The following is a 26596-nucleotide window of genomic DNA, read 5'->3' on the forward strand; positions in this document are numbered from 1 at the left end:
TGTGGGTGTGGGTGTGGGGGGGGGGGACACTTTGTTTTTGTCATGTCAAGTGTAATTGCAATAAAATAAGAATTTTCAACATTTTTTTTTCAGGCACTTTGATGCACTTGGTTATTTTTTTCTGTTTTAGACTAAGTTGTACCCGGTAAAAAAGTTCACTGTAGTACACTGTAAAAAAATAATTAACTGTTGTTGAAAATTGATTTATATTGTTTTTTTTTCTTTTGTTAATACTAAAAAGAATACAGGTTTAGGTATACATTTTTTTTTTTAAATAATCTTATTTAGAGGTCAAGGCGCTGACTAGAGGGTGGGCGCCAAAAGTTTTCTCTTTCCTGGGAGGGCTTGGCAAAATATTTTTGAGAAGCACTGCCATAGGTAATGTGCTTGATAATGTCATGCTGTTTTAAAGGGAATCATTTACAGACGTTCCAGTTTTCAGGCCTTTTCTGATTCAGGGACCTCCATTTTTTTTTTTTTTTTTTCAAATCAATCAACCAGCAACACTGAACATCACCATATCTGTATTCAAAATTCCAATTTGATCCACACTTTGGCGTCAGTAAATGCAACACAGCATTTTTTTTTTTGCTTGTGAGTAGCACTATACACTTTTTGTGATATACTTGCAGTACTCACCTCAAGCACACAAAACAAAAAATGGTCTGGAGCAATAACTGCTTGGACGGTTTGTCTAAAGCGAGGCTTTGCCGTTCCCCATCAGTTACACCTTAAGGCACATCTTAAGTTACTTTCATTTCATCCTTCTCAAAAACTCATTATTTCTCATTAACCTAAAAACTACATAAAGCCAACTGCTGAAACAGATGTGTTTTGACAGTCAACTGTTTATCAGCTCAAGCTGTCTTCTTAGAACTCTGTATTATAGTATTACAGTGTGCTAGATCTATCCACATTCTACTCACATCATCAATTCATTCTAGCTTTCCTACCTACCGCTCTTCAGGAGCTTAACTCAGGTCCAACAACTTGGTAATCATAAACTTTATATTCACTGTGAATCCTTTGAATGCCCAGCTCACTGTTTATCTATTCTGTTTAGCTCAATGTGGGGGAAAAAAGACCTCATTAACTTCTGCTCTTTTGGTGGCTGGGATGATAAATCACACGTTTGACCCTAATTTTGCCCTCTCGCAATATCTGAATACCTTTCCAATGTTGCTTCCAATTGTCTTTCAGGACATGACCACAATGTATCATCTGTAGCCATTATGCCCAATGGAGATCACATCATTTCTGCCTCAAGGGACAAAACCATCAAGATGTGGGAGGTGGCAACTGGGTAAGGTCCTTGAATTTGTGATCGTTAAAAATAAATAAATAAATAAATAAATGTCTTGAACAACGTTTATTTTTGCCCACCAGTTACTGTGTGAAGACCTTCACTGGGCACAGGGAGTGGGTCCGCATGGTGCGACCTAACCAAGATGGCACTTTGATTGCTAGCTGCTCCAATGATCAGACGGTGCGCGTCTGGGTTGTGGCCAACAAAGAGTGTAAAGCTGAATTGCGGGAGCACGAACATGTGGTTGAGTGCATCTCCTGGGCACCAGAGAGCGCTTATCCCACCATACTTGATGCCACTGGTTCTGAGGTGAGGACCGGCTTGGGTTTTAAACATCAGTCTGAATTATTGTATGGAAAGAAAGACAAACCAATTACACCTGTGTGGAGTTAATAATTGCCCAGCTTTTTGCTTTACAAAGTCTTAATCCTTGTTTCTGGTTCATAAGGCAAGATGACATAAAATATATTATTTTTTCAGTTTGAAGTTATAAAGTCTTTTCTCACACAAGATTGTACATATTGAATTTGGTCCAACAAGGGGCTTCTCGACTAATCTTTTCTGTTATCAACATTTTCTATGGTTATTAAATTCTGATTCACTTTTACAGAAATAAATTTAAGAACGTTTGTTTTAAAAAAAATAACATGTTTAATATTTAACTTATGTAGCAGTTAGACGTGTAATTCATGTCGGAGTACGTCATTTACAAATTGCGGATTTACATAATTGTAAAAAGATTGGTGAAGGTATCTGACACCTATTTCTTCTATCCATCCGTCATTATCTTAACCGCTTATTCTCACGAGGGTTGTGGGCGTGCTGGAGCCTATCCCAGCTTTCTTCAGGAAGTAGTAGTACACCTTGAACTGGCAGCTAGCCAATTGCAGGACACACAAGACGAACCACCATTTGCATCATAAACACACCTAAGGACAATTTAAAGTGTCCAGTATACCTACCATGCATGTCTTTGGAATGGGGGAGGAAACCAAAGTACTCCGAGAACACATACAGTACACAGTTACGAGGAGAACAGGCAAACTCCAACTTGTTTTTTTTGCCTCTGAAAAAAATGTACTCTAAACTATAATAGACCGGGGTCTGACATGAGATGGATTTTTAGACTGTCCAACTCACTGCAACCCACTCAATTGTTTGAAATTAGCCTCAAACTCAGATTTGAGAATTTTTTTCTTTAAAAACATTTATTTTAGCACATTTATTTCACAAAATTTATACACATATACAATGATAAATTACAGAAGTAATTTTGCCCCAATAATGATATATTACCCCACCCCACCTGTCCATCCAACCAGAGCAAGAAGAGTGGGAAACCGGGCCCTTTCCTGCTGTCTGGCTCCAGAGACAAAACTGTCAAGCTGTGGGATGTTAGCATAGGCATGTGCCTTATGACACTGGTGAGGTCTATTTTAAGCGTGTAAATGATTTTTCTCCATTTTCTTTCCCCTTTTTAGTCATGAACATAATTTGCTTCATCTATGAATGTTTTTTTCTGTAACACAGGTTGGCCATGACAACTGGGTGCGTGGCCTCCTTTTTCACCCGGGCGGCAAGTTTATTGTGACCTGTGCAGATGACAAGACCTTAAGGATTTGGGACTACAAGAACAAGCGCTGCATGAAAACCCTGAGTGCCCACGAACATTTTGTTACCTCGTTGGGTAAGCATTAAGTCGACCTCCAGTCCTCATTATCTTCTTCCATTTTTTTTTTTTTTCTTTTATCTGCTGTCCCTGCCTGTAGCTTATCCACTCTTGCCTCCAGGTTCACTCCCGGTCTTGTTATGCGTCCTGTAGGGGGCCACTTTTGAGCAAATATCTTCACTTTTCCACTTCTTTCTAGTTACGTAAGGCTTTTTATGTGATCGTGGCAGAGTAATTGTTTTTGGGACTTTGTCAGCAAATTATTTTGGCAAGCTCTATGATATGAAGTTTGTGAAGAAATGTACGGAGGAAGCAATTGCTTCCACCTTTAACTGCACTGCATTGTTGACAGGAAGCAAGAGGATATGAACACGTGAACACAAACAGTGCATGTGAGGCATATGCATAATTACACAGAAGTAATACTTCTCGGTTGGTTATACAGTGGACCTTAACAGGTCTAGCTGCACCCTTAGGCGAGCATTTGCGCCAGTGAAAGCCTCCTTTTCTATTTAACGCCCGGTGCGTGATAACTGTTTGAGGAACTGAAAGAACTTAGGTTTTCTCATGTTGCTGCACTCTGCATTTTTAACTGACCATCAATTTTGCTCTCATTACATAAGATTGTTCATGTAAATTAGTCATTCCCACTGCAGGCCTCGCAAGTCTCAATTGAAAATGTCTTGGCTGTGTTGGTTCTTGTTTTATGTGCTCATTAAAGGTGATTTGATCTAGATCCTTGACTTTGTTCTGCTAATGTGGCTCTTGTGTGAAAAATAGTGATGTTAATTTTCTTTTCGTATTCCCGTCTTTGTTCATTTCAGATTTCCACAAGGCTGCTCCTTATGTGGTCACTGGGAGTGTAGATCAGACGGTAAAAGTGTGGGAGTGCCGCTGAATAGGACCTCCAAAGATAGGACCAGCAGCCCAACTACCTAGGATGGTCTTCTGGTTCCTGCCCCCCAACGACCCCCTCCCACCCTTCCCCTCTCTCTCCCTCCTCCCACACCCTGTCATTCCACCTCCTCCTTCTCACCTAAGCTAAACTTCACCCGCACATCATCGTCTCCTTCGGCTGCACCTGCCACCATGGTTACTTACCCATTGCGCTCTCTGGTCTAATAATCTCTGCCCCTCTATGTAAATTATTCCCGGATGTAGATCAAGCTATTAAATGTTACACAAAAAAAAAGTATTCTTGCATGGTAATCAAAACTTGTATACTGTAAATTTGCATAACGTCTAGAAGTACCATAGGTTTAACACAGGGCTGGCCGTCTGTCACGCAGCCTTACTGACCAACCGAAGGCAGATGTTTTTGATGTAGGGCACTAAAAAAATAATTTAAGAAATGACAGTGTCTTTACGTGTAAGATTATTTTGTCTATTTTTTTTTTAATTTAGAACTTTTATTTTTCCTCCTCCCACTTTTTTTTTCTTATAGCTTGGTGAAACCTTTGCGCAATCAGGCAAGAAAAAGCATATGGTGAGACTGTCTGTCAGCCTTTGTTATTGAAATAATGTCTAGCTTTATACCATCACTTCTCAAGTGTGCATACCATTTCTCTTCATGTGGAGCTTGCTCATATTTGAATGGTTGTATATACCAATGTTTGAAACTGTTGTCCTTGGACCTTAGGGAGGGGGGGGGGGGGGGGGGGGTAAACCACAGCTTGACTCTTGTCATGGTGGCATATGAACAAATAAAATTAAGGTGAAACATCCCATTGAGAATATCAGCGCTGAGCTCTTCGCTAAAGTTTGGTGTAGCCTGTCGTTGTGCGCGCCTGAGTGGAGATCCGGGATTATACAATTTCTAATCTTGAGCACTTGATAAAGACGCTGGCTGTGTCTCCTTTGAGAGATCGGTTCCTCTGACTTTTCCTTTGTCCATCATCTCCCAGCCAATTTGCCCTGCTAGGGTATTTTTGTGTAATATAGGAAGGATGTATAGACTAAAGATACTTAGTTGTCGCTTGGCGCCTCTAATGACTACAAACATGAACCTTCTTTTACAAAAAGAGGAAAGGAGAAAAAAAAGGCATGACGAGTCGACATGCTCCTGGGTTTGATACTTGGGATGTGCAAAGATATCTTAATTTTTGAGGGGTGAAAAACATGGTCAGCTCAATAAAAATAAGTTAAATCGGTTTTCTGTGAAAATATGAACTGTAAATTTAGTTAGTTAAGCCATTTGGCGGTTTTGTAATGTTGTGGTTAAAGGATGAGCTGAATAAAAGTGGGGGTAGTTTTAGACTTGAGAAAATGCTAGCAGCAGGCATGCTAAGTGGTCTGCTTCATATGTTCTCTGTAATGTGAGCATCTCTACTGACAAATCTGGCTGACCACATGTTTCTGAGTGGCATTGTTCTCATGTTTAACTGGGAAAAATGCTGGATACAATGGGATTTAAAAAAAAAAGAAGATAAGAAAAATCTACAACCAACCATTTCTTTCTCCTTTTAGGAATTGAAATGAAACATCACCAGAATGGTGGTGGTTCATTAAATCTTGCACACCCCCACTTCCAATTAAATCTTTGGTCCTGTAATGATTGATCGAAGACACATTTACTGATGTTGGTAATTGCATAAACCTATAATTTTCCTATTGCAGTTCTTGGCTAATAAAGAATTCCATTGCTTCAATAAACTCATTAGCTTCTTTGCTGCATTTTTCTTTTCACATGTACTGGATGTGGTGCTTTGTTGCTGAAGCTCCTCGCTGCGTAAAATGTGATCTGTTCATACGTTATAAGTGATGATGCATGGTCATCTACATCCGAGCCTAAGTGGTCTAAATACATTATTATATGGTACACTCCAGCAAAACAGTGACAATGACTGGTGCTGAGAAAATGATGGCTACATATGTTTAGACCACTCAATTACTCTGTTGTAGAATGTACTGATTTGTTGTGAGTGCCCCCTCCCCCAATTTTTCAGGGCCTTTCTAGACATTCAAGGACATTTAAGTTAGACCAGGATGATCTGAAGGAGAACCTCACCTTGAAGGAAATGTTACAGCTTACCCTTTAGGTGTCTTCTCTCTGATTTTGTTGTGGAAAACAGTTGAATTTGGCATGAGAATGGCAAAGTGTGTTCAAGCTGATACCAAAAAAAAAAAAGGCCAATAAAATCTGGTTCAGCCAAGAAACCAGCCTCATTTGGTCCAGCATTGTGACCAATTTTAGACATATTAACTCACACCCTCAGGGCCACACTATGACATTTCAGGCCTTATGATACATATTCCTCCAATGATTTTAAATGTCGTGTAAATTAAAAGTGATGCGACATTTGGGGGCTCCTTTTCTCCGAATTTATGAATCAGAGCTGCTTGAGTTGTATGCAAGTGTTTCTCCTTTCCCAAGCAATCCTTTGCTCTCTGCTCTGGCTTATGAGTGGCCTGACTGAGTTTTTGCTGTCTGTGTGTCATTTCTGCCTCAAGTCAACCAGTCCTCTCTGCGTGTGAACCTCACTGAGGGCTTCAGACTGCACAACAAGCTCTTGAGAGTTCATGTTTTCACCACTATGATCGCACTCTTCACGCTACAAACTGTTAACAATATACCTGGATGTCATTGTTTGCAATATAATAAAAACAAATCTGCATATTTGTGCCAATAAGTGTGATTTTTAAATATTTTTAATTACATAAGTCGGTCCTCAAAATAACTCGTTACTCGGTGGATGATAAGCAAGATAAGCAATTGATTTTATTTTAAAACACTACATTCTCATGTGTTTTGCGTACAAAATGGCGTCTACATAATATTGTACAGTAAGCTACAAAATGTTCTGTTATAACTACACGAGGGAAGCATTCGAATGGAAATACATTAAACAATGTCGAAAGAACTCAAAAACAGTTAACTGTTTGAGCAGCTTCACATATTTACATTTTCAAGTCACCCATCAAGCGTCTGAGGCGGCGCACCGTAATGACGTCACAGAAACAGGAAGCGCGCGAGTAAAGCTGGGAAACGTGTGGACTACGCAAGTCTCTTGAGGTAAGGCGATGTGGTGTTCCCTAAAATGAATTGTGAAGGTATGTCGACAACAGATTTAGTCGCGGTTGTACAAGTAAATTTCATATTGGTTAGGTCATGGTTTTTCTGACCCGTGAAAGCGTTTTGATGTTGACGGGCAGCGCACGTATTAATTTTGTCCAAAGCTGCCCACACATTTTCACGAAACACGTTGGTAGTTCCAAACTAAGCAGTGTAAAGTTGGACAAAACACGTCTTAACTTCTGTTTTGTGCCTGTGAATTCTGCTACAGGGTTCTTGTCATGGCTCTGAACAAGTCTATGCATCCAAGAAACCGTTATAAAGACAAACCACCAGATTTTGCCTACCTGGCATCCAAGTACCCAGAATTCCAAGAACATGTGCATACCAACCTGTGTGGACGAGCCGTGTAAGTACGAAAATATTGTGTATCAGTTAAATACGACTGAGGCTAGTCATCCAGCTATTCAAAATATAATCCAGTTATTCAAATATCCTATCAAATTATAACGAATATCCTGTAGCAGTGCGGTCTGCTTCTGTAGGCTGATTCATACAACCGAATAAAAAATGCACAATCAGTAGAGTTACTGTTACAGGGCCAGTGATGTGGACATAACTGACAAATAAATCACAAACATTGTAGTTAGTTGGCCACGAGAGTGATTCTGCCGCTCCACGTGCCAGTCCTGTGAGCACATTGCTGCAGCCTGATCGTTGTATAGGACTGGGCGCACAAACATACAGTACATGTAATCTAACACCATGACTGCTGTTGAGACCGTTCAAATAGGTGTTTCATCCATCCATCCATCCATCCATCCATCCATCCATCCATCCATCCATCCATCCATCCATCCATCCATCCATCCATCCATCCATCCATCCATCCATCCATCCATCCATCCATCCATCCATCCATCCATCCATCCATCCATCCATCCATTCATTCATTCATTCATTCATTTTCTATAGCCACTTATCCTCATAGGGGTTGCAGGCTTGTTCATGATTTGGTTGTGCTCCTATTCTTAGTTTTAGCATTCATTCATCGAACTTTAGGTAGGATGAGCTTGTTCAGTTTTATCAAAACCAAACCATTCCTTTGCCGGAAAGTGAGTCAATTTTCTTGGCAGCAACTGTCAGGCTTTCATGGCTGACTTAATGTGAGTGGGTAACGTTGTTGGACCAAGTGGTTTGTTTTGAGGTATTTGGGGGACATCCGAGCTAGCTTGATGTTGCTTGCTATTCGTGGCTGACTTAATGTGAGTGGGTAGTGTTGTTGGACCAAGTGTTTTGTTTTGTGATATTTGGGGGACATCCGTGCTAGCTTGATGCTGCTTGTTACAATTTCTCATATATTTAGTACGTTAATTAGCTTCTAGGTTTGTCACCTTTGGCTGTTTTATTTTGATATTCCGTGTGACTAAATACATAAAATGAAGTGCATCACTGATACATTGGCAAGATTGATCCATGTCACTTACGCTCATGCCCTAACATAGGACCAGTTTGCAAGATTGTATGTGATGTATGTATATAATGTGAAATATTCCTTCAAGCACATAGATCATGATGTTTTTACACTTTCCACACTAAATTATGTGCATATAAATTACATTTGGCACATTGATACTTTTATCATATTTATTATTAAATATGAGTTTTATGGTATTGACATTTTTAACACCTTGTTGTCGGGCATTGCTTATCACTGTATATAGAAGCCATGCCCCCTTTAGGATATTATTCTTTTGACATACAGCATTTGATTGACATTAAAATCAGTGCTCTTGTTTGCCTGTGTCTTAGAAGCATAATTTTTGACAATCACGCATACTTTCAAATCAACCGTCCATCGATATGTTACGTAATATAGTTTATGACCTGTTGGCTCTGCATCGATGATGGTTATGAGTAAGCTTGTGTTAATTGATAGACATAGCATACGGATGCTGCAGTGATTCTCTAATGGTCTACCTTCAGGAAGAAAGAAAAATCCCTCAGTGTGGTGGCGCTGGTGTGAGAGCGCAGAAATAGCAATTAATGTTTAGAAATGCATCAATGAAGGAAAATAACACTTTAGAGGTGTTTAATGAGATAAATCTACAATGTAGAATAGTTAAACGCTCCAAAAAGTTGGCTTTTCATGATAGGAAACCTTTTATTAAAATGTACCCATGTTTTCCATCCAAAAATCCATGAACACAATCCAATTCCAAACCCACAAAACATTCTCACTATTATAGCATTGTGGTATTATTATTATTATTATTATTAGTAGTAGTAGTAGTAGTATGCTTGCAGGCCATCTAAGCTCAATGCCACGACAAAATAGCAGTAGTGCTCCGTTTATTTTACTGTGTATTATACACACACATATATATATATATATATATATATATATATATATATATATATATATATATATATATATATATATATATATATATAGTAATTCAGAAGCAATTGCTTAAGCACACCGCTGTAAACCCACGTGGCATCAAAGCTTTAATACCCTGGCACGCTCATGCGCAGTCTGGTGTCGGCCATTGCTCCAACGTGGCCAGATTTGCGTTCGCTCCCATCATCTGCTCTCAGAGCGGGGTTGCCATAGAGACATGGCGTTTGCAGCATTGTTTATCATCTTTAGTAGCGTACAGTACGCATGTGTGCACGCGCACACACACACACACACACACATAATATATACCCTGGGGCTAAAAATAGAGGTCTGGCCTGAGCAGCACTGCTGTCTGAATATTGATCTTTTTCTAATAATGCCACTGAGGAAGCAGGGAAGATGAAAGAACATCGGAGCGCAAGCGATTTAGGCGGCTGCTTCCTTTCCTATTCTTTCGTTCTTTTACTATGCTTTGTATTCTCACAGTAATGGATTTAACATTTAAAGAATCGGGGAAAAAAGCAGGGTGGCAGGATTTTTGGGAATGTGAGCATATTATTGTTTTTCCAAATTTTAGTATTGTCAGAGACTTGTCATCATTAAATTACAGGCACCATTTTTTTGTCTGTTCTTTTGTTTGTTTTACTAATCACGCTTTGCTTATTATTTAAAATTATTCTAAATGTAGATCTTCCACTGTGTTAGGTGCTTATACGTGATGTCCAGGTCACAGCACAGATGTAACAATTGCATTATATACCAGCATTAAGCAACCAATCAAGCTCTTCAGTGCTTACAAGCACGAGGGTATATTTGTTCTATCTTCAGATTTATATATGTTGTGATATAATAATTTGTATTCGACTTCACACTTTTGTTTCTTTGATACACAATTTCATGCTGAGTTAATCTTTTGGATAAATATTATTGTGGGACTGAAAGTAACATAATTCTTCATTATATTATTGTGTTCAGTTAATTGTTTGGCACATTAGCTTGATGTCAGCATTATTTCAACATAAACATTGAATTTCTGATTGGGCCATTATCTGTTAGTGTGTTCCCTGATGGAGCCAGGTGTTGACCTGGACCATTAAGCCTGTATGTTCATTATTACAAGTTCCTTGTAAGATTAATATTACCCTCCAGAGTAAAAATACCTCTCATTTATGTTAGGTTCTCTTGTCTCACACCTGACACACTGGCCTGCTCAAGCACTTCACACTTTTTTTGTTGTACAAGCTGAGTTAAATATTGTACAGTGAGAGCTTAACAATAGAATAAAAAGCTTCTTGTATATCATGAGCATTCTTCCCACGCGCACAGACGTGATAAATGAACCCTTGATTAATTTTCCCCAAAAAACGTTGCCATTGTTTTGGCATGGGAAAATATATACAAGGTGTTCCAAAATGTTTGACCCCATTTCGTAGGCCAATAATTTTGACCATTTTCACAGCTTGTGTAGAAATGTTTTATTTTTTGTTTGTAACGTTTGGCAGTTCTATCTTTTCAGGTTAAGAAATACCATTCACTTCAAAAGAAAAGGCCTTTTGCGTTCAAGTATGCTCGGACTCAAGTCACCGAAGACAGTGCAGTGTTCCTTCTTCACAAATTTTGAAAAGAAGGCATCAACTACTAAACAAATTAGGACTTGGCACCATAAATTTCAAGAAAAGGGCTGCTTATCGATACCTAAATCGCCAGGACGGCCATCAATGTGTGCAGAGTCACAGACGGTGCTCATTTTGAACATTTATGAAAATCTGTCGTAGAAGCAACGAATATATGTACTTTTCTTTGTAAATTTAACCAATAAAACTTATGACCTTCAACATAAAGTGTATTTGGTTTAATTAAGATACATCAAGTAGTTTCTGAGATTTTATATATATATATATATATATATATATATATATATATATATATATATATATATATATATATATATATATATATAATTTTTTTTTTTTTTTTCCTGTGACAATAGACCCCCGCATACTCACTCACCATTTTAACATAGAAAACTCATAGTGGAGATTTAGCTGTTTCTTGATAAATTTCTTAGCTTTAGAAAAAAAATCCACAATTTCAATGGGTATTAATTATGTGCAGATTGGTTTTTTTTTTTTGGGAGGTAGGTGATATTTGCATTTCTTTCACCAATTTTTTTTTTTTTTTGTAATTCATTAAATATGTCTGTTGAACTGCTTGTGTGCCAGATGCAGTCAGCCCTGGGACGTGTCTAATTACATCTGCCAAGCTGCGAAAAACATTCAGCAAAGCTTTAATTATTTGCATCTCGCCCACTCATTCAACGACATTGCACGTATGGCAGCCGTAGCAGTTGAACGTGCATTGATGAGGGAATTTGGGGCTAAGATGATAAAGTGTGAGGTTGCAATTGTGTGTAAAATGGGAATTTCATTGTCTCAAATCATGGATTGCAAATTAATGAGCTGCTTATCTGTGGTGTGTGGTGCTAGGTGGAGGGGCTGCACATGGATGGAGGGTTAATTAGGTGTCTACAGTGCTCACACAAAAGAATACGCACTTCTTACACACACTTTAAGTAGTTTGGCGAGTTTTTCTAATGTAGATCAATTTTTAAGAAATTTGCCAGAAATTATATAATTTTTTATATATTTATTCTAGTTATTAGGCAGCACTGGTGGTTGAGTGGTTTGAACTCGCTGCCTCACAGTTCTGAGCTTTGAGGTTTGGATGTTGGTGTAATCATTCTTTTGTGTACCTCTCAGAGTGAATTTCAAGGAGCCAGAGGCCGTGCGAGCTTTGACCTGCACCCTGCTGAAGGAGGATTTTGGTTTGAGCATCGAGATTCCTCTCGAGCGCCTCATTCCCACGGTCCCTCTGCGCCTTAACTACATCCACTGGGTCGAGGATCTCATCGATGGCCAGAAGCAACTACGTAGAGGCATTGACATCGGTAGCGAAAATTTCTCAGTCACAAGCTGATGTTTCAGCTCAGTCCTGAACACACTGATTTGAATTTATCGTTAATAATGTTTTAATTTATGCCATTTATCTTTTTTTTCATCCAGTATCTTTTCAAAAACTTCAATAATCAAAAATAAATAATTAAATATTAAATTTGGTATTAAAATAAACGTTGGAACAGGACCTCACACTTCACTTTTTTATTTCCCCACCCCCAAGGCACTGGTGCTTCTTGTATCTACCCATTACTAGGAGCCTCAATGAATGGCTGGTACTTCCTTGCAACTGAGGTTGACGATATATGCTTTGACTACGCCACCAGGAATGTGGAGCAGAACCATTTGTCTGACCTGGTGAAAGGTAAGTGCGATTTGCAACACACACTGGAGGTGGGTGGTGGCAGGACTTTGGGGAATGCGAGCATATTATTGTTCTTCCAAATTTTTATATTGTCAGAAACTTGTCAACATTAAATTACAGGAAGCACATTGTACTCATACATGATACATATAGTAATTGAATGATGAAAAAGGGGGAAAACATAAAATTCCTCCCTTTTTTGTGGCTTGAGGAGGGTCTTAAAATGAGTATGGTACTAAAAGAGTTAAGCATCGTATTGAGCGTCAGGAAAACACAACTTGGATGAAGTAGAGAGGATTATCTCTGTCATATTAATCTTAGCAAAGTCAGATTTGATTTGTGGGAAAAGTCATAACATTAAGCACTTGCTTTTCTTTTGTCTACTACAGTGGTCAAAGTTCCCCAGAAGACTCTGCTGATGGATGCTTTGAAAGAAGAGACGGAAATTGTGTATGACTTTTGCATGTGCAACCCTCCTTTTTTTGCCAATCAGCTTGAAGCCAAGGTGAACCCTCTCATTTTTTTTAAACTGATTTATTATTAGAGGTTTGAACATTTAGAATCCAAATGCTTGCAAGGTGGCTGTCTGAAGCAGGATTTGTTTACATAGATAGTAACAGACATTTAATAGGATTTGATCTTAATCTCTGTCTGTCTTGCTGCTGGCTGCAGGGGGTCAATTCAAGGAATGCACGGCGGCCGCCTCCCAGCTCAGTGAACACAGGCGGGGTGACAGAAATCATGGCGGAGGGCGGCGAACTGGAGTTTGTTAAGAGGATCATTCATGACAGCCTGCAGCTCAAGAAACGCTTGCGGTGAGGAACAAAGAAAGCTTCCCCTAGAGGGAGTGGTGACATGAAACAAAACATGAAAGTATGAAGCCAGTTTTTTACTGGGTGTGGTAAAAATTTCTGAGAATTCAGAATTTTTGAGAGGCTCTGAGAGGTGAAAATGTATCCCGAGAGTGCAGAAGTGGGGCAGTGGGCAAAAGGGTTGGACTGCACACATTGATGGAGCTGTCACTTAACAGTCACTTTAACGATTTTGGCACATAATCACCCCACGCAGTATCTGGGAGCCCACAGGGAACATCTGTGTTTGGGTGGGCTCCACTTTAGCAACCCCTCCTTCCTCATCACAGTGCTGTCACCGGGGCAGCAGAGTGAGAGGGGGCTGCAGCAGGGGACCATTAAAACAAATTAGACATGCCACACCTGTATGTCCCAGAAAGACTGATGTCAACACCTGCCTGCTCTTGCGGTACTTTGATGCACGTTTACAGGTGAGAGAGAGAGAGAGCGCATAGAAAGGATTGTTTCCTTCCAAGGTTTGGCATTCAGGCCACAGCCTGCTGTCACTCCCACCCTAAAAGCATGCTGGGACAAAAGAGCAATCAGGTGTCCATGGCAACACTGCCAGCTTCACCAACCGAGACTCTCCCAATCTCCCCCTATTCATTATCTTCCTGTATTATAGGGGAAATCCCCATTTGTACCCAATAAAACATGTGCAAGTGCATACTGAAGATCATAATGTTCTGCAGTTATCATGTCATTGATGTGAAGATTTTATCTCTAGTAAATATGGCTGCACTTGAAAAATGGAGCATGATTTTGACCAGGATCATTTAGCAGCTGCATACTCTTCAAGTGACTGAAAAGCCATATTGGCGGCGTTGGGCATTTGCTCCCTACTGTGGGACACATCTGACACTATAAGAGCTATTCGCTTTTTCATTGTGTCATCTGATGTCACAACCAATTTACTCAGTCCCAATCGGCCCAGATTTTCATACTGGTCTTTGTGACCAACAATTTCTTTGCATAGCAGTCTGCTGATAACTCGTTGTGATAGCCCACTGGTACTCATCGGAAACCTGAACTCAATAAAAACATAATCTGCTCACTGCTTGGATGCAAATAACCATATTTTACTTCAAACATCCAATGGGAAAATGCTTCACAATGCCCAGTCAACATCATACCTATTTGGCTCCCTGTTGGGGAAAAAAGAAAGACAAAAATGTGGCGCCACTAGATGACTTAAATTACTTGCTGTATGACTTCATACAACCACACATCATACATATCTATCTTTGATAAAGGTAGAGTGATATATGCGTTATTTGTAGGAAGGAGCTTGCTATCCACAAAAGCAGCTCAAGTTTAGCCTATCACATAAATGCAAAGCACCCAGCTGCGACAAGAGCCTTGTCTAATGTTAGCAACACGTAAATGTAGTGAGTCATAGTAAAGCTCTAAAACTAAAACAGCCCCATTCCTCCTGTTTTTGGAAAAAATTGAAAGCCTGCACTAAAGGTTGCAGTCAAAAGGTAAATGCTTACAATTGCATCAAAGAATATAAATGACTGAAGCCACCTTTTTGCTGTTGTATACACTATATATATATTTTTTTTTTATCAGCCACATAAACACAATGTATCCAAATTGATTCAAAAGGCCCACCCTCAATTAATGGCATAGTTTAAAACTTTTTCCATATATAAGGCGCACCGGATTATAAGACGCACCCTCAATTAATGACATATTATTAAACTTTTTTAATCACATTAAAGTAATAAAAGTAATAACAATAATAACTCAATAACTTTAAACTCTCAATAGCATAATAACTCAATGTCAGTATGACCGGCCTTGTTCAACTGTAAACACACAAAAGAAACAGGTAAAGCTTACTTTATCAGTTCATTCCCCATCTACGAATCCCAATCTCAATATTGACCCATATATAAGGTGCATCTGATCATAAAGCGCACCATCAGCTTTTTAAAAAAATTAAAACTTTTATGTGCACCTTATAGTGCGGAGTTTACGGTAATTTGATCCAGTAATTACCACTCCCCCCTCCCTTCTATGCACATTTATATACACATAGCTCGCCTGTAACAATTGTGAAGAGGATCACATTTTCGCTCAAACTTGCTTCTGGAGATCTTTTTGGATCAAAATGCCCTTATATAATGCCATGACTTCCATCAATGAAGAATGACAAGCAGTTGTTTAGTTTTAAGTAAAAGTGCCCTTTATTTGTGGCTGAATGAGACCAAATATTAACATGCTGTTAGTCTGGTTCAGACTCCACGTTAGACTGAGCATGGGCGTGTTATTGCAGTACATCAGGTAGGCGCTGTTGTAAAGCAGTGAAGTGTCCTTAACACCACATCTACAATATCAATATATGGCAGTCTGCATATACAGTATATATTTTAGAAAAAAACATGAAGCACTGAAGCCGCAAAAAGTGAAGCACAAAATGGCGAGGGAACACTGTATTATCCCTAAAGAATAGGTCTCAAACTCCAGTCCTCGAGGGCCGCTTTCCTGCATGTTTTCAAAGCTTCTGTCATAAGCACACCTGATTCAAATTATTAGCTCATCAGCAAGCGCTGCAAGAGCTCGTCAATTATCCTAATCATTTGAATCAGGTGTATTTAGGAGAGCGGCATGAAAAACATGCAGGTTTGCGGCCCCTTGAGGACTGGAGTTTGAGACCTATGCCCGAGAGGATTTTTGATGTTATATTATTTCTGCTTGTTGGATCTATAGGTACCCATTTAATATGGATGTTTGTTTCTGCAGGTGGTACAGTTGCATGCTGGGGAAGAAATGTAGCTTGACCCCACTAAAGGAGGAGCTTAGGAAGCAAGGGGTGAGTGGCCCATTCGATGGAACACAACATTTGCATGCTTTGAAAAACAACACCTGTGTCTTACAAAGCAGTCAGTCTTTCAGTCATTTATACGTTAACTTGCTTTTAAAGAAGGTCTGATTATTGATTGAGCAAGTTAGACTCAATACTAACTGCATTCTTTAGCCTCCATTCACGTAATCTAGATCATTTATCTCGCATGTAGAAACAGAAGTTAAAATGAATCCTCATACTGTACTTGACCTAATCCTCCTTCCTCATACTTTTGACATTAGAAGTGCCTGATAGGGGAACAGACACCCAAAATGGATTCTCTATATCTAACACGCAAACTGAGCATTGTCACAGGCGGGCCATGAATGCACCGATTTCTGGTAGCAATGCATGACTGGCACACAAGGCATTGTGGAGCTGAAAAGCTATGAGTGTCATTAGCTGGAACTAATAGCTTAGCTCATGACTCTTGACTGGATCAGGCCTGTAGTCCCGTGCCAGTCTCTTCTCTCACATGCTTGAAAGAGGAAGACATTCATTTCTATGGTTTGCTGCACCTGCACTCTCCTGACAATGTAGTTTGCTACGGCTGCTCATCAACATGAGTGCAGCTTTGGCAAGCAGCCAGGGAACAGGCTGTTATTCAAAGGTACAGGGAATGTAAGAAACAAACGCATATAGTTAACACGCAAATTGTTTAATCACTCTTATTGTTTTAGAATATCTGTCAGCCTGTATTCTTAGAGAAGACCTAGTTTTTTTTCACAGTACAGTAACCAAGTGACAAACTGTTTTTCTGCATGTCTTGGTCAACTGAATGCTGTTTTAAGCAGATGTTTCACACATACTTTTCAAATTGTTTGACTTCAGATGAGAGCGCATGTTTAATCTGATTTGGACATTCAGATTTTATGGGAACAGCATGTCAGTTTGAATGTGGCTTTGAAGGCTAATGTTCCTTAAGTGTCCTTCATTGGACATTAAGAGTGGTTCAAACATAAGAAAAAACACCTCTCCATCCATATTCTTTTGGTTGAAAATCTGAAGAACAGACGAAAAAAAAAATTCACACCTATGAACCATGACCTCACTTAGCATGTATAGTATGTATTTTTGCTACGAGGAGGCGATAGTCATTGCAAGCGAGCAGGGATTGCAATCCCCACACACACATTAGCTGATGCTTAATTTACTTACTTTGACAGAACATCACTCAGGGTCACATGACCAAACCCAGAAAACACGTGAGCCACGGTTGGTCGTTAACTGACTCTTGAGCACACAGGATGCAGTGATGTCCTTTTCAGTTGAGAGCACGTGGAAAAAAGTGTTTTTGAAAGTATTAATTGTATGTAAAAAAAATATTTTGGTTATCAAAATAACTACGTATAGACAGAATAATTCCTTTAATACTGAAAATAGAAAAATAAATAAAGTATGCTTTTAAGATATTTTTCCCCTGCAGCACCATGTGATGTAGTCTTCCCCACTTGGGGCCTCAGTGCAAGTAGAGTAGAACAGTGAAAACGGAAAATACATTTGTTAATCTTTCGACCTTTACTGGATCTTCTTTGAGTTCTTTTTTAGCTCATGCCACCCATCTACCAAGTTTTTTTTTCCTAAATACGTTTATGCTTTTTGAAATGAAATGAAATTACCTGAGAATACCCTGCCACATTTTTTGCGCCAGTGCTCAGATATAATAGTCAACATGTGGTGACACTGTGGATTAAAAAAAAAAGAAACTTTTGTTTTTTGCACCATTGACTGACCATTCCAGGATTTGCCTTTTCTTGCCCAAAGCGAAGAGAGATAAGCTTCAGTTCACCGACAACCCTGATCGACAATCGCATAAAAAATAGCTCAATTATTTGTTTTTCTCATAAAAAATCATCCACTTTTAGCATGACTGTATGAGTGCTCCATGCTCTTTGTTGTTGATTCCAGGTATCCAAAGTGACGCACACAGAATTCTGCCAGGGGCGCACCATGCGATGGGCGCTGGCCTGGAGCTTCTATGATGATGTCATTGTTCCGGTAAGTCTTAGCAGGCCTCAGTGGGCCATTTTAATGCTCGGGCTTGTCTCCGCCTGCTGGCTGGCGTTTCCACCATCCAAAATCCATCTACTCAATAATGCACCTCCTCCATCCTTAGCCCCTTAACTGCATCTTTCATTCTTCCATCACACGGTCTTGTTACTCCTCCAGGGAGAGCTTTATGTGGTTTTAGTTTAGCAGTAGCCTAGCAACAGTTGCTAGGGCAAGAAATGTGCACGCTCACTAGCTTTTGTCTTGTGTGGACAGTGAGAGTGTTGGAGAAAACACAACAATAAACGCTATCAGTCAACATGATTGATGTTAATGTCGGTGTGCTTGACAGAAACAACTGGAAGTGGCTGCTCAGCAGATGCGTGAGCTGTGTGTTTGTTTGATGAGACTGTTTTGGCCTTTCTAGTATAAAATCACTTGAGCAGAATGATTGCCCTACATTTGTTCCTGTGACACTGTTCGGCCATCCCCTTGCACTCACAAACGTATGTCTTGACAGAGGCTTCTGCATGCATAGAACTCCATGCATGGGTGACTCTTTTTGCCCAGATGCTTGTCTTCCTATGATATCAGCTATACGTGCATGTGCATGAGGGGAGCTCATTAATGTTACATGTGCTCTTAAACATATGTGGCACGCATGCAGCTGTGACCTACTTAACCCTTTGGCTACCAGGTCATTTTCATATTCGACTTCTGGTATTTACCTTGCTGCTTTTAAACCAGTATACGTAAGACTATTTTATCCATAACGAGAACAAAGAACTAGTCATAGCAACCTGAATGGAGAAAGGATTAAAAATACTTCACTAGGATTTTGATTTTTCTCTGTGCTTGCGTGCTGTTTTCTTTGAGACCTGATCCAATGTACCCATGCTAATAGCTGTTAGAATACCTCATGACAAGCTAGAAATGAGTGTCCAGTGCTGAGGCAGAGTTGTTGAGCATTTTACATTGTGCACTGTGGTACTTTTTTGAAAAAAAAAAAAGGTTCAAATACTTCCAAAATTTTGAAAACGAGAACATGCATTTACACTACTCAATTGTGTTGCGGATCACAGGGTGGAAAAGTAAAATTGCTGTCAAAAAGACGTATGCATGTTTAACCATTCGTTTTCATGTTTAATCATTCGTATGAGTACGACTAAATTGTGTTGACTTTGAATTGTCTTCATGGGAGTACAAGTCTAAATTGTGTATGTTTGATTGTTTTAACCATGAATACGAATTGAAAACTTGCGAATGCAAAGTGTTTTGAGTACAAGTCTCATTTGTACAACTATGACCTTTTGCGAGACGCGACTTTACGTTTGTGCACGAATCTCTCATGTGTCTTTGGATGCATGACTCATTTCTTATGTGTTTGAGTTTAACATGCAAATTAGATGATGTCACGCCAAGCTACCAGGCAAAGTAAGTCGATCTGGATTTGGAGTCACAGATCATTAGCTTGCAAGCTACGGTCATAAGTCCGTCGGTCCAATTTCTTAAAATAATTTATGAATAACTTCAACATTCACGTTGCAAACAATCTGCTGTTAATGATGCTTCACCTGAGGATTGGTCCAAAGTTGTTACGAAGCATTGTAACATCTTTGCATAATTCTATAGCTTGCAAGCTAATAAACCCATGATTCCAAATCCATATATTATTGAAAAACGGATTAAAAATAAAAAAAACACACAATTTAGACTTGTACTCACACGGTGACAATTCAAACTACGCAATTTAAGAATCGTACTCATCTGATTGGTTAAACACGGATATGTCTTTCTGACAGTGCTCTTACTCCATATCAGTGGAGGTGAACATTTCTTTTTGAAATAAAATGAAATGCACAAAATAAGTTGTATGACACTAAACTGTTTTAAGAAGACACTTATGTTTAGAAAATCACCAAAATCTATGTAAAATGAGGAAAGTGTGTGGCATTGAGTTAAAGAATTTTTGAACACTTACATTTTTCCCTGTTGTGTTTCTTCTAATTGACACAGATCGAGTTTAAATCTTCAGTAAGAAAAGTGTATAAAATCGGAAGTACAGTATGTCGGCAAAATGAGATAGCAACCACATCTGTCGGTTAGCGTATGCTAGAACAGTGCTGCTAAGCCTTGGAAAAGAAACTGTGGTCAGTTGACATGGGGCCCCTATTATTGGCAACATGACTATCTTTGTAGCGTTTGTGGTGTTGTGTTGCCAGGTAACCAAAGAATTAAAAACCCTCTGATGCATTTGTGTAGGGATGTTAATAAGTCTATTTTATGGTTAAAAATGCCAGCATAATGAAGAATTGTCTTTCCTGTAGTACTCTTGAGGTTTCTCTGTATATGACAAAAAGGTCACCAACCTTTTGATTTTTTTTCTATTTTAATGTTCCTAAATGTTGAATATTTGTGTATGGCCCGTAATTCCTGGGTTGCCCAATCTCATCTTTTGGTATATGATCACACATTATCATGCATATCTGGTAAATGGAGTGTGACTCGATTAGATTTGGTTTTGGCTGAGCCTTGAGACACAGTTTCTCCTAAACATTTTGTGAGGGGGAGTATACCACAGTATTGTGATTGTGCCTTTAGGTTAAGTATAAGTGTTTGCCTAATTGTAAAATAATCAAACTTGACTATTGTGCACTATAAATACTGTAGCGACAAGGCAGCAGACCTGGTTGTTTTTGATCCATATTGCTTGGCCGATTTATTTATTTATTTGTCTAATAAGTTGGCCTGCTTGCCTGTTAATGTGAGTTGGGGTAAACAAATATTAAACGGAAAGAGGCTTTATTTAACTGAAATATATGAGAAGGTCTATTATGAAGCCTTTGAGTAAAATGGGAATATCTTGTAATTTTGTCTTCAGGGAAGCTCAATTACGCAAAACCAAGAGGAAATTATGTTTATTGGTGCTCTCCTTACCAAATACAGGGGCAGAGACCACTCCCTCCACCCCACCACCATCACCGCAACACACACACGCATAGTTTTTTTATCATCGTGGGGATATCCATTGACCTAATGCATTTCCTAACCCTAACCACCACAAATGATTGCCTAATCCTAACCCTTACCATGACCTCAACCAAAATCTAGTTCCAACCTATAGTCTAAAAGCAGGTCTTGACCCTCCAAAAGAGGTCTGAACTTGTGGGGTCCCCACACGTACAAGAGGTTACCACAAAGATAGGAAAACCTAAGATTTGGTTCTTACCATGTAGCAAAAACTAGATGCGCGCACACACACACCAGCTGTAACATTTAGAACCCTTGCATTATCAGATTGCATTTGATACAAAAATCAATGCCTTAGAGGCACACTTAAGGTATTAATCTGTTTGCTATTGTAGCTTACAGTGTTGGGCTACGCGGCATCAGACATTCTTCTAATTCTGTCTGTAAATTGAGAGCACAGATACGTAGATATTTCAGTGACATAAAAAAAAAAATGACAACACACAAAGTCATATAGCAGCTTCTTGAGGTGGGGCAACTTGGTACTCAGAACACGTGCACCCCGTGAAGGTCACAGCCCACTCACTCCTTCCCTGCTGTAGTTTGTAGGTCAGTCGGCCATGCTGTCTGCTCCGTCACTGCAGACCCTCGCCTCCTTTCACGCCCTCCGCCAGGCTGCAGAGCCTTTGTGAGTGACACTGAAAAGTCGCTGGCATGTGGGTGTGCAAGGAAGGGTTGCAGCGCAGCTAATGTTGTCCTGAGGTACGGTTGATTAATGACCTCTACAGCCATTACAGTTTGACTTAAAAGGGCAACACAAATAAGGTGCAGTAATTAGAAGGCGCTGCAGGTCCAGTGGAGAATATGTGTTTGGAGCTCCCTCTTGTGTCCGTGCTTAAAGCTGTCCATTTTCTAACAACCACAGACATGCAGACATTGACTATATTATGCTTTACAGCAATAATGGTCTGTCTGAGATACGTGGCATTTGTAGTGTCCTTAAAGTGAATTTCAAAAATGTAAGTGAGTATGCCTCATTTATTTTGTGATTTTCTGCGGTATCAGGCCCTCAAAGCACTTTACAGTTGAATTTGCAGTCACCTACTCATGACGCAACATCAAGGGGCTCCGTACTCTGCTCAAGAATAATTCGAAATGGTTGCTAGGGTCAGGCATCGACCCACAACTTTTCAGTTGGGAGACGAGCACTCGACCGCAAAGTCATGACACTTTGTAGTGGAATATCAAAGGGGTTGTTAATTATAGTCTGGTGTGTACCGTTTTTTGAGTGGTGTCCACTGTTAGTCAACTTGAGCTCACCACACCTTGTAAGAACACATTTCAATTTTTGCTGAATTTCTAACTGATTGAGGCCTTTAGCTTTAGTTTCTAGTATGGAGGCAACCAATGGTTAATCTGTCGTTCATTGTCAAATGGATCTTTAAAGACATTTTTCATCTCCGTTCTTTTATGAAAAGGTTTATTTCAAAATGACTACAGAAAATGCACAAACACAATTGAATTATTAATTTAGTACCGTATACCCAAGTGATATGATGATTATGTTGTCTGTAATGTCATAAAATAGGAAAACGTGTCGATCAGTTTATCCATAGTAAAAAGCAAATGTTTGGATTCAAAACAAAGGTACTTAGTCCACTTTAATGGAGAATGACAAGAATTGGATATTTACTCTTGGAGCTGAAATTATGAGCATTTAAGAAATGTCAACAAAAAAAGGTATTGGTTCATTGACTATTGAAAATATGTATCGATTAATCAGACAATCGATTAGTTGTTGATTAGGAATTTCCCAATTCCGTATTTTGCACCCGATTCTGAGTCAAAGTCACCTGATTTTAAGGATCTGCCGATACCAAGTTTCAATCTTATACATTGTTATTTTCTTCTCCAAACTGTGTCAGTCACCTCCTAGTAAGAAGCGTAAATTGGAAAGAGCAAAGAAGCCTCTTTCCTTCACCCTTCCGCACGTGGCTCTGAAGGAGCTCCAGGTGAAGGCCCGTGCACAGGGCTGTGTTGAAAGCCATCCCCTGGAAGGCATCACGGCTCTAATGGAGAAGGTGCTCACGGAGCTGAGGGTGAGTTGTTTCTGCGCAGTGGTCTGTTTGACTAAATGTATGCTTATTACACGTGCACACCTTTGGCTTTACTTGGTTACTACTACCAAGCGCTGGGCAATGTTGAATTTGATTACTTTGTCATTTTAAAAAGCAAAGATTTGGGTTAGGGTTATGGGTGGTTTACGGGACATGTTTATCGTCGGTACTAACTATTTGTGACATTTAAAAGGAATAGTCAACCTATTTAGCCATTTTAACAATAAAAAAGGATTGAGACAATTTGATCACTAATATTTTTCAAGGACAATTAATGCATTTGTTATTCAGGCCTTGTGTTTTTATAGGCATTAATAGGTTAATAATGATTAGAGTTTAGTTTTCAAATGAATGAACGTAATTTTCTACAGCTAAAAACGACAAAATAAATGGACTATCACAAAGCAAGTTATGCACAAGCTATAAATGTTAAGTATAAGTAGCGCAATTGCGCAATTCTCACACTCAGCGTATAGGAAATGTATACAGCGCATTAAAAAAAAATCAACCACTCTATGTTTTAGCTTTTTGTATTTTATGTACTTACTGTGTTGGCACATGTGGTTGACAGAAATGTGTCAATAGTATCAGAAAATGGTCAAAGTATGGGAGCATTCCAGACTGAAACGTCAAATCATTGTCACAAAGCACAGGTGAAATAGCTCCAAACAAGTTAAAAACTAGTTGTGACGTTTTTGGCACCATGTCTTTTGTAGATGGGTCATTTTCCGTCCCGCATTCGTGCTGAACTACACTTCTCACCTCAGCGATACCCTCATAAATGATGGTAAAAGCCTATTGATGCTGAGCTGGAGCACTTTTATCTGTTCGTGACATATGTTTATATGTTGATGGACATAACGCTTTCCACAACGTCTTTACACAGTATTACTACTAAAAAAAACAACTTTGCAGCAAATCACAAACTAATGTAAACTAAAAACAAAACAACAGCAACACAGCTAAAATGCAAATACCGCACCAATTAAAAAAAACAAAAAACAAAGCTGAATCCACCAAAGTTTCAAATACTGCTTAAAAGTTAATCTTTAACTAATCCAAGAAAATTGGGTGAAACTCATTTTAAATCAATATTCATTATTTTTGTCTGAATATTTTCCTCTGGATTTTTTTAATAAATCAAACATTTACATAATATTTGTTCAAATGATTTCTTCCATTTAAAATAAATTAATATCATAATCATCAAGAATTATTGAAGCATATGAGATTTTATTTTTTTGGCCATATTTCTTAGCCTTGCTCTTACCTCCAGCTGTTTCCAAGGCAAATGTTCAATAGATCCTTGCGTCCAGTAATGCTATGTATTGTTTCTTTTGCCCGTAGGTGCTGCACAAGCGTGTTCCTTGCAGGCAGCAGGAACAGAGCCTCTTCCTGACCGCTGTGGAGAACACTTGGGTTCATGGGCGGCAGAAGCGACGTGAACAAATGCGCCAGCTGCGAGAGTTGCCGAGAGCGTCTCACACCCAAAACAAGCAGGAGGATGCCACTCAGGAGTCAGATGAGCAGCAGGTCACCCCGGAGTCCATTGGCAACAGTGACCCTTCTGTTGAAAGCGTGAAGGTTACGGACACTGCAGGTGATGTGAATCAGGAGCTGGAAAAGGTCGCAAGTGAAGATGTGGCAGTGACGCCTGGTCGCAAGCCAGAGGACGCCGACCACACTACAAGCGAGACGTCCTCAAAACAACCAGAAAGCCCGGGGTCAGTGGAGCGCTTCCTGTTTAAGTGTCTGCTGAATGTGCTGTACGAAGGGAGTGATGCAGTGGTCGAGATGCACTGGGTGGAAGGTCAGAATAAGGATCTGATGAACCAGCTCTGCACTTTCCTGAGGAACACACTTTTAAAGGCTGTTGCAAATTCCTGAACCGAGATTTCCACAGTAGACATACTGGATATAAACTGAATGGAGAGCCGCTTTTGACATGTTGTAACAATGGTTACCCACTGTTTAGTACTTGTACCAGCCAATAGTAGTCAAAGTAATGGAAATGTGCTGTGTCAGGTAATCAGTATTGTAGATTTTTATATTTCCTATTGCCAAACACTGGCTATAAATGTCATTTTATGAAAATGTTGCCTGCTTTGTGATGCTTGTGGTAACCATTTGATATAGGATTTCTGAACTACTGATCCTGTTTGGAACTTGGGACAAGGCTAGTGGGAATTGCGCCAGCTTTCATTTGTAATGTATAGCCATCTCTCTAAAATAGTGAATGACAACAATTCCAGAAAATCACAATGCCCCGAAAAGGGTGATGAAGGTGTTTTTAGAACCGGCCTGCTTCAGCGTTGACTACTTTAGTGACCCTAACATTTGTGCATGAATGTGAAATAAACTATGTCGATTATCTAAGGGGAGGCTAAATACAGTATAACATTGCTGTAGCTATTCAATCTTCCACAAGAGGGAGCGTATTTCTCAATCTGACTTGTTTCCTTTTATTGGCGCCAAATTGTAAACTGTTTCCGATATTTGCAACGGTTTTCTGTTTCCTCGACGAAAGTGAACTCATGTAAACGTGACGGTCACACATGCAAAATACCATTCAACAGCAGTTCTGCATCACCCTTCACTATCTTTCAAGACACGAAACGGCCCAAAAGGTGTTTCATATTTATTTCTACCTGAATCCGTCAACCAAACATCACACAGCACGCATTTTGACGCCATCGCACCAGCCAAAGCACGATTACGTCACCGGAGTTAAATGAACGCTATCGCGCGTTACGCAAGTATTCCCCAGTTTGATGCACGTTTCTGAGAACTTTTTGACGACGTTGTCACTGTACTTTGTCAAACAAGGTGCCAATTCTAGCAAGAACGTTTGCGAAATAGTCGCAGCAACGCTTTTACGTGCAATTCCACAAGCAATGTGGCAGTCATCAAGTTTCTTTGAAAAACTTTATCGAGCACGTGGCACAACTCCCGCTTGCAAGTACCTCAACTGCAGTACTTTGTTATATATGTGGTAGCATAAATGTTCCAAATGTTCTCACATAGTCCAGGTAAATTGTCGAAGCTATACTCTTTTGTATTCTTTGGTGAGTCTTAAAATGTTCTTGCAAGATCCCTCGTTAGCATGCAA

General features: G+C 39.5%; 2 protein-coding genes across 3 annotated transcripts in view; both read left to right on the plus strand.

Moving 5' to 3' along the window:
• Window positions 1–6591, plus strand: part of LOC148416233 (lissencephaly-1 homolog A-like) — a 42011-nt gene extending 35420 nt beyond the window's left edge. The window contains exons 7-11 of the mRNA XM_088427413.1: window positions 1201–1303; window positions 1387–1615; window positions 2629–2730; window positions 2837–2993; window positions 3800–6591. Coding sequence (XP_088283539.1) covers window positions 1201–1303; window positions 1387–1615; window positions 2629–2730; window positions 2837–2993; window positions 3800–3873 — 665 coding nt within the window. The 3' untranslated portion in view covers window positions 3874–6591. The remainder of the gene's footprint in view (window positions 1–1200; window positions 1304–1386; window positions 1616–2628; window positions 2731–2836; window positions 2994–3799) is intronic.
• A 343-nt stretch (window positions 6592–6934) lies between these two features.
• Window positions 6935–25585, plus strand: mettl16 (methyltransferase 16, N6-methyladenosine). Of its 2 annotated transcripts, none has more exons than XM_088428509.1 (10): window positions 6935–6987; window positions 7259–7396; window positions 12151–12338; window positions 12569–12709; window positions 13099–13214; window positions 13382–13524; window positions 16309–16378; window positions 18320–18409; window positions 23296–23469; window positions 24835–25585. In XM_088428509.1, the coding sequence occupies exons 2-10, from the start codon at window positions 7269–7271 to the stop codon at window positions 25372–25374; spliced, it is 1590 nt and encodes a 529-aa protein (XP_088284635.1). In that variant the 5' UTR covers window positions 6935–6987; window positions 7259–7268; the 3' UTR covers window positions 25375–25585. The 2 variants fall into 2 exon arrangements, with proteins under 2 accessions (XP_088284635.1, XP_088284636.1); XM_088428510.1 differs by lacking the exon at window positions 6935–6987 and adding an exon at window positions 6988–7025.
• Window positions 25586–26596: the final 1011 nt, after the last annotated feature.

The sequence above is a fragment of the Hippichthys cyanospilos genome, chromosome 11 (genome assembly GCF_059441005.1).
Source record: "Hippichthys cyanospilos isolate Australia breed blue-spotted pipefish chromosome 11, RoL_Hcya_1.0, whole genome shotgun sequence".
In the NCBI taxonomy this organism is placed as follows: Eukaryota; Metazoa; Chordata; class Actinopteri; order Syngnathiformes; family Syngnathidae; genus Hippichthys; species Hippichthys cyanospilos.

Bases quoted from the DNA above. Each gene is read 5' to 3' on its own strand.
- mettl16 (XM_088428509.1), top strand. From the start codon at position 7,269: ATGGCTCTGAACAAGTCTATGCATCCAAGAAACCGTTATAAAGACAAA. The intron at 13,525-16,308 runs GTGAGGAACAAA...TTGTTTCTGCAG, and splicing joins CAGCTCAAGAAACGCTTGCG to GTGGTACAGTTGCATGCTGG. The intron at 16,379-18,319 runs GTGAGTGGCCCA...TGTTGATTCCAG, and splicing joins AGGAGCTTAGGAAGCAAGGG to GTATCCAAAGTGACGCACAC.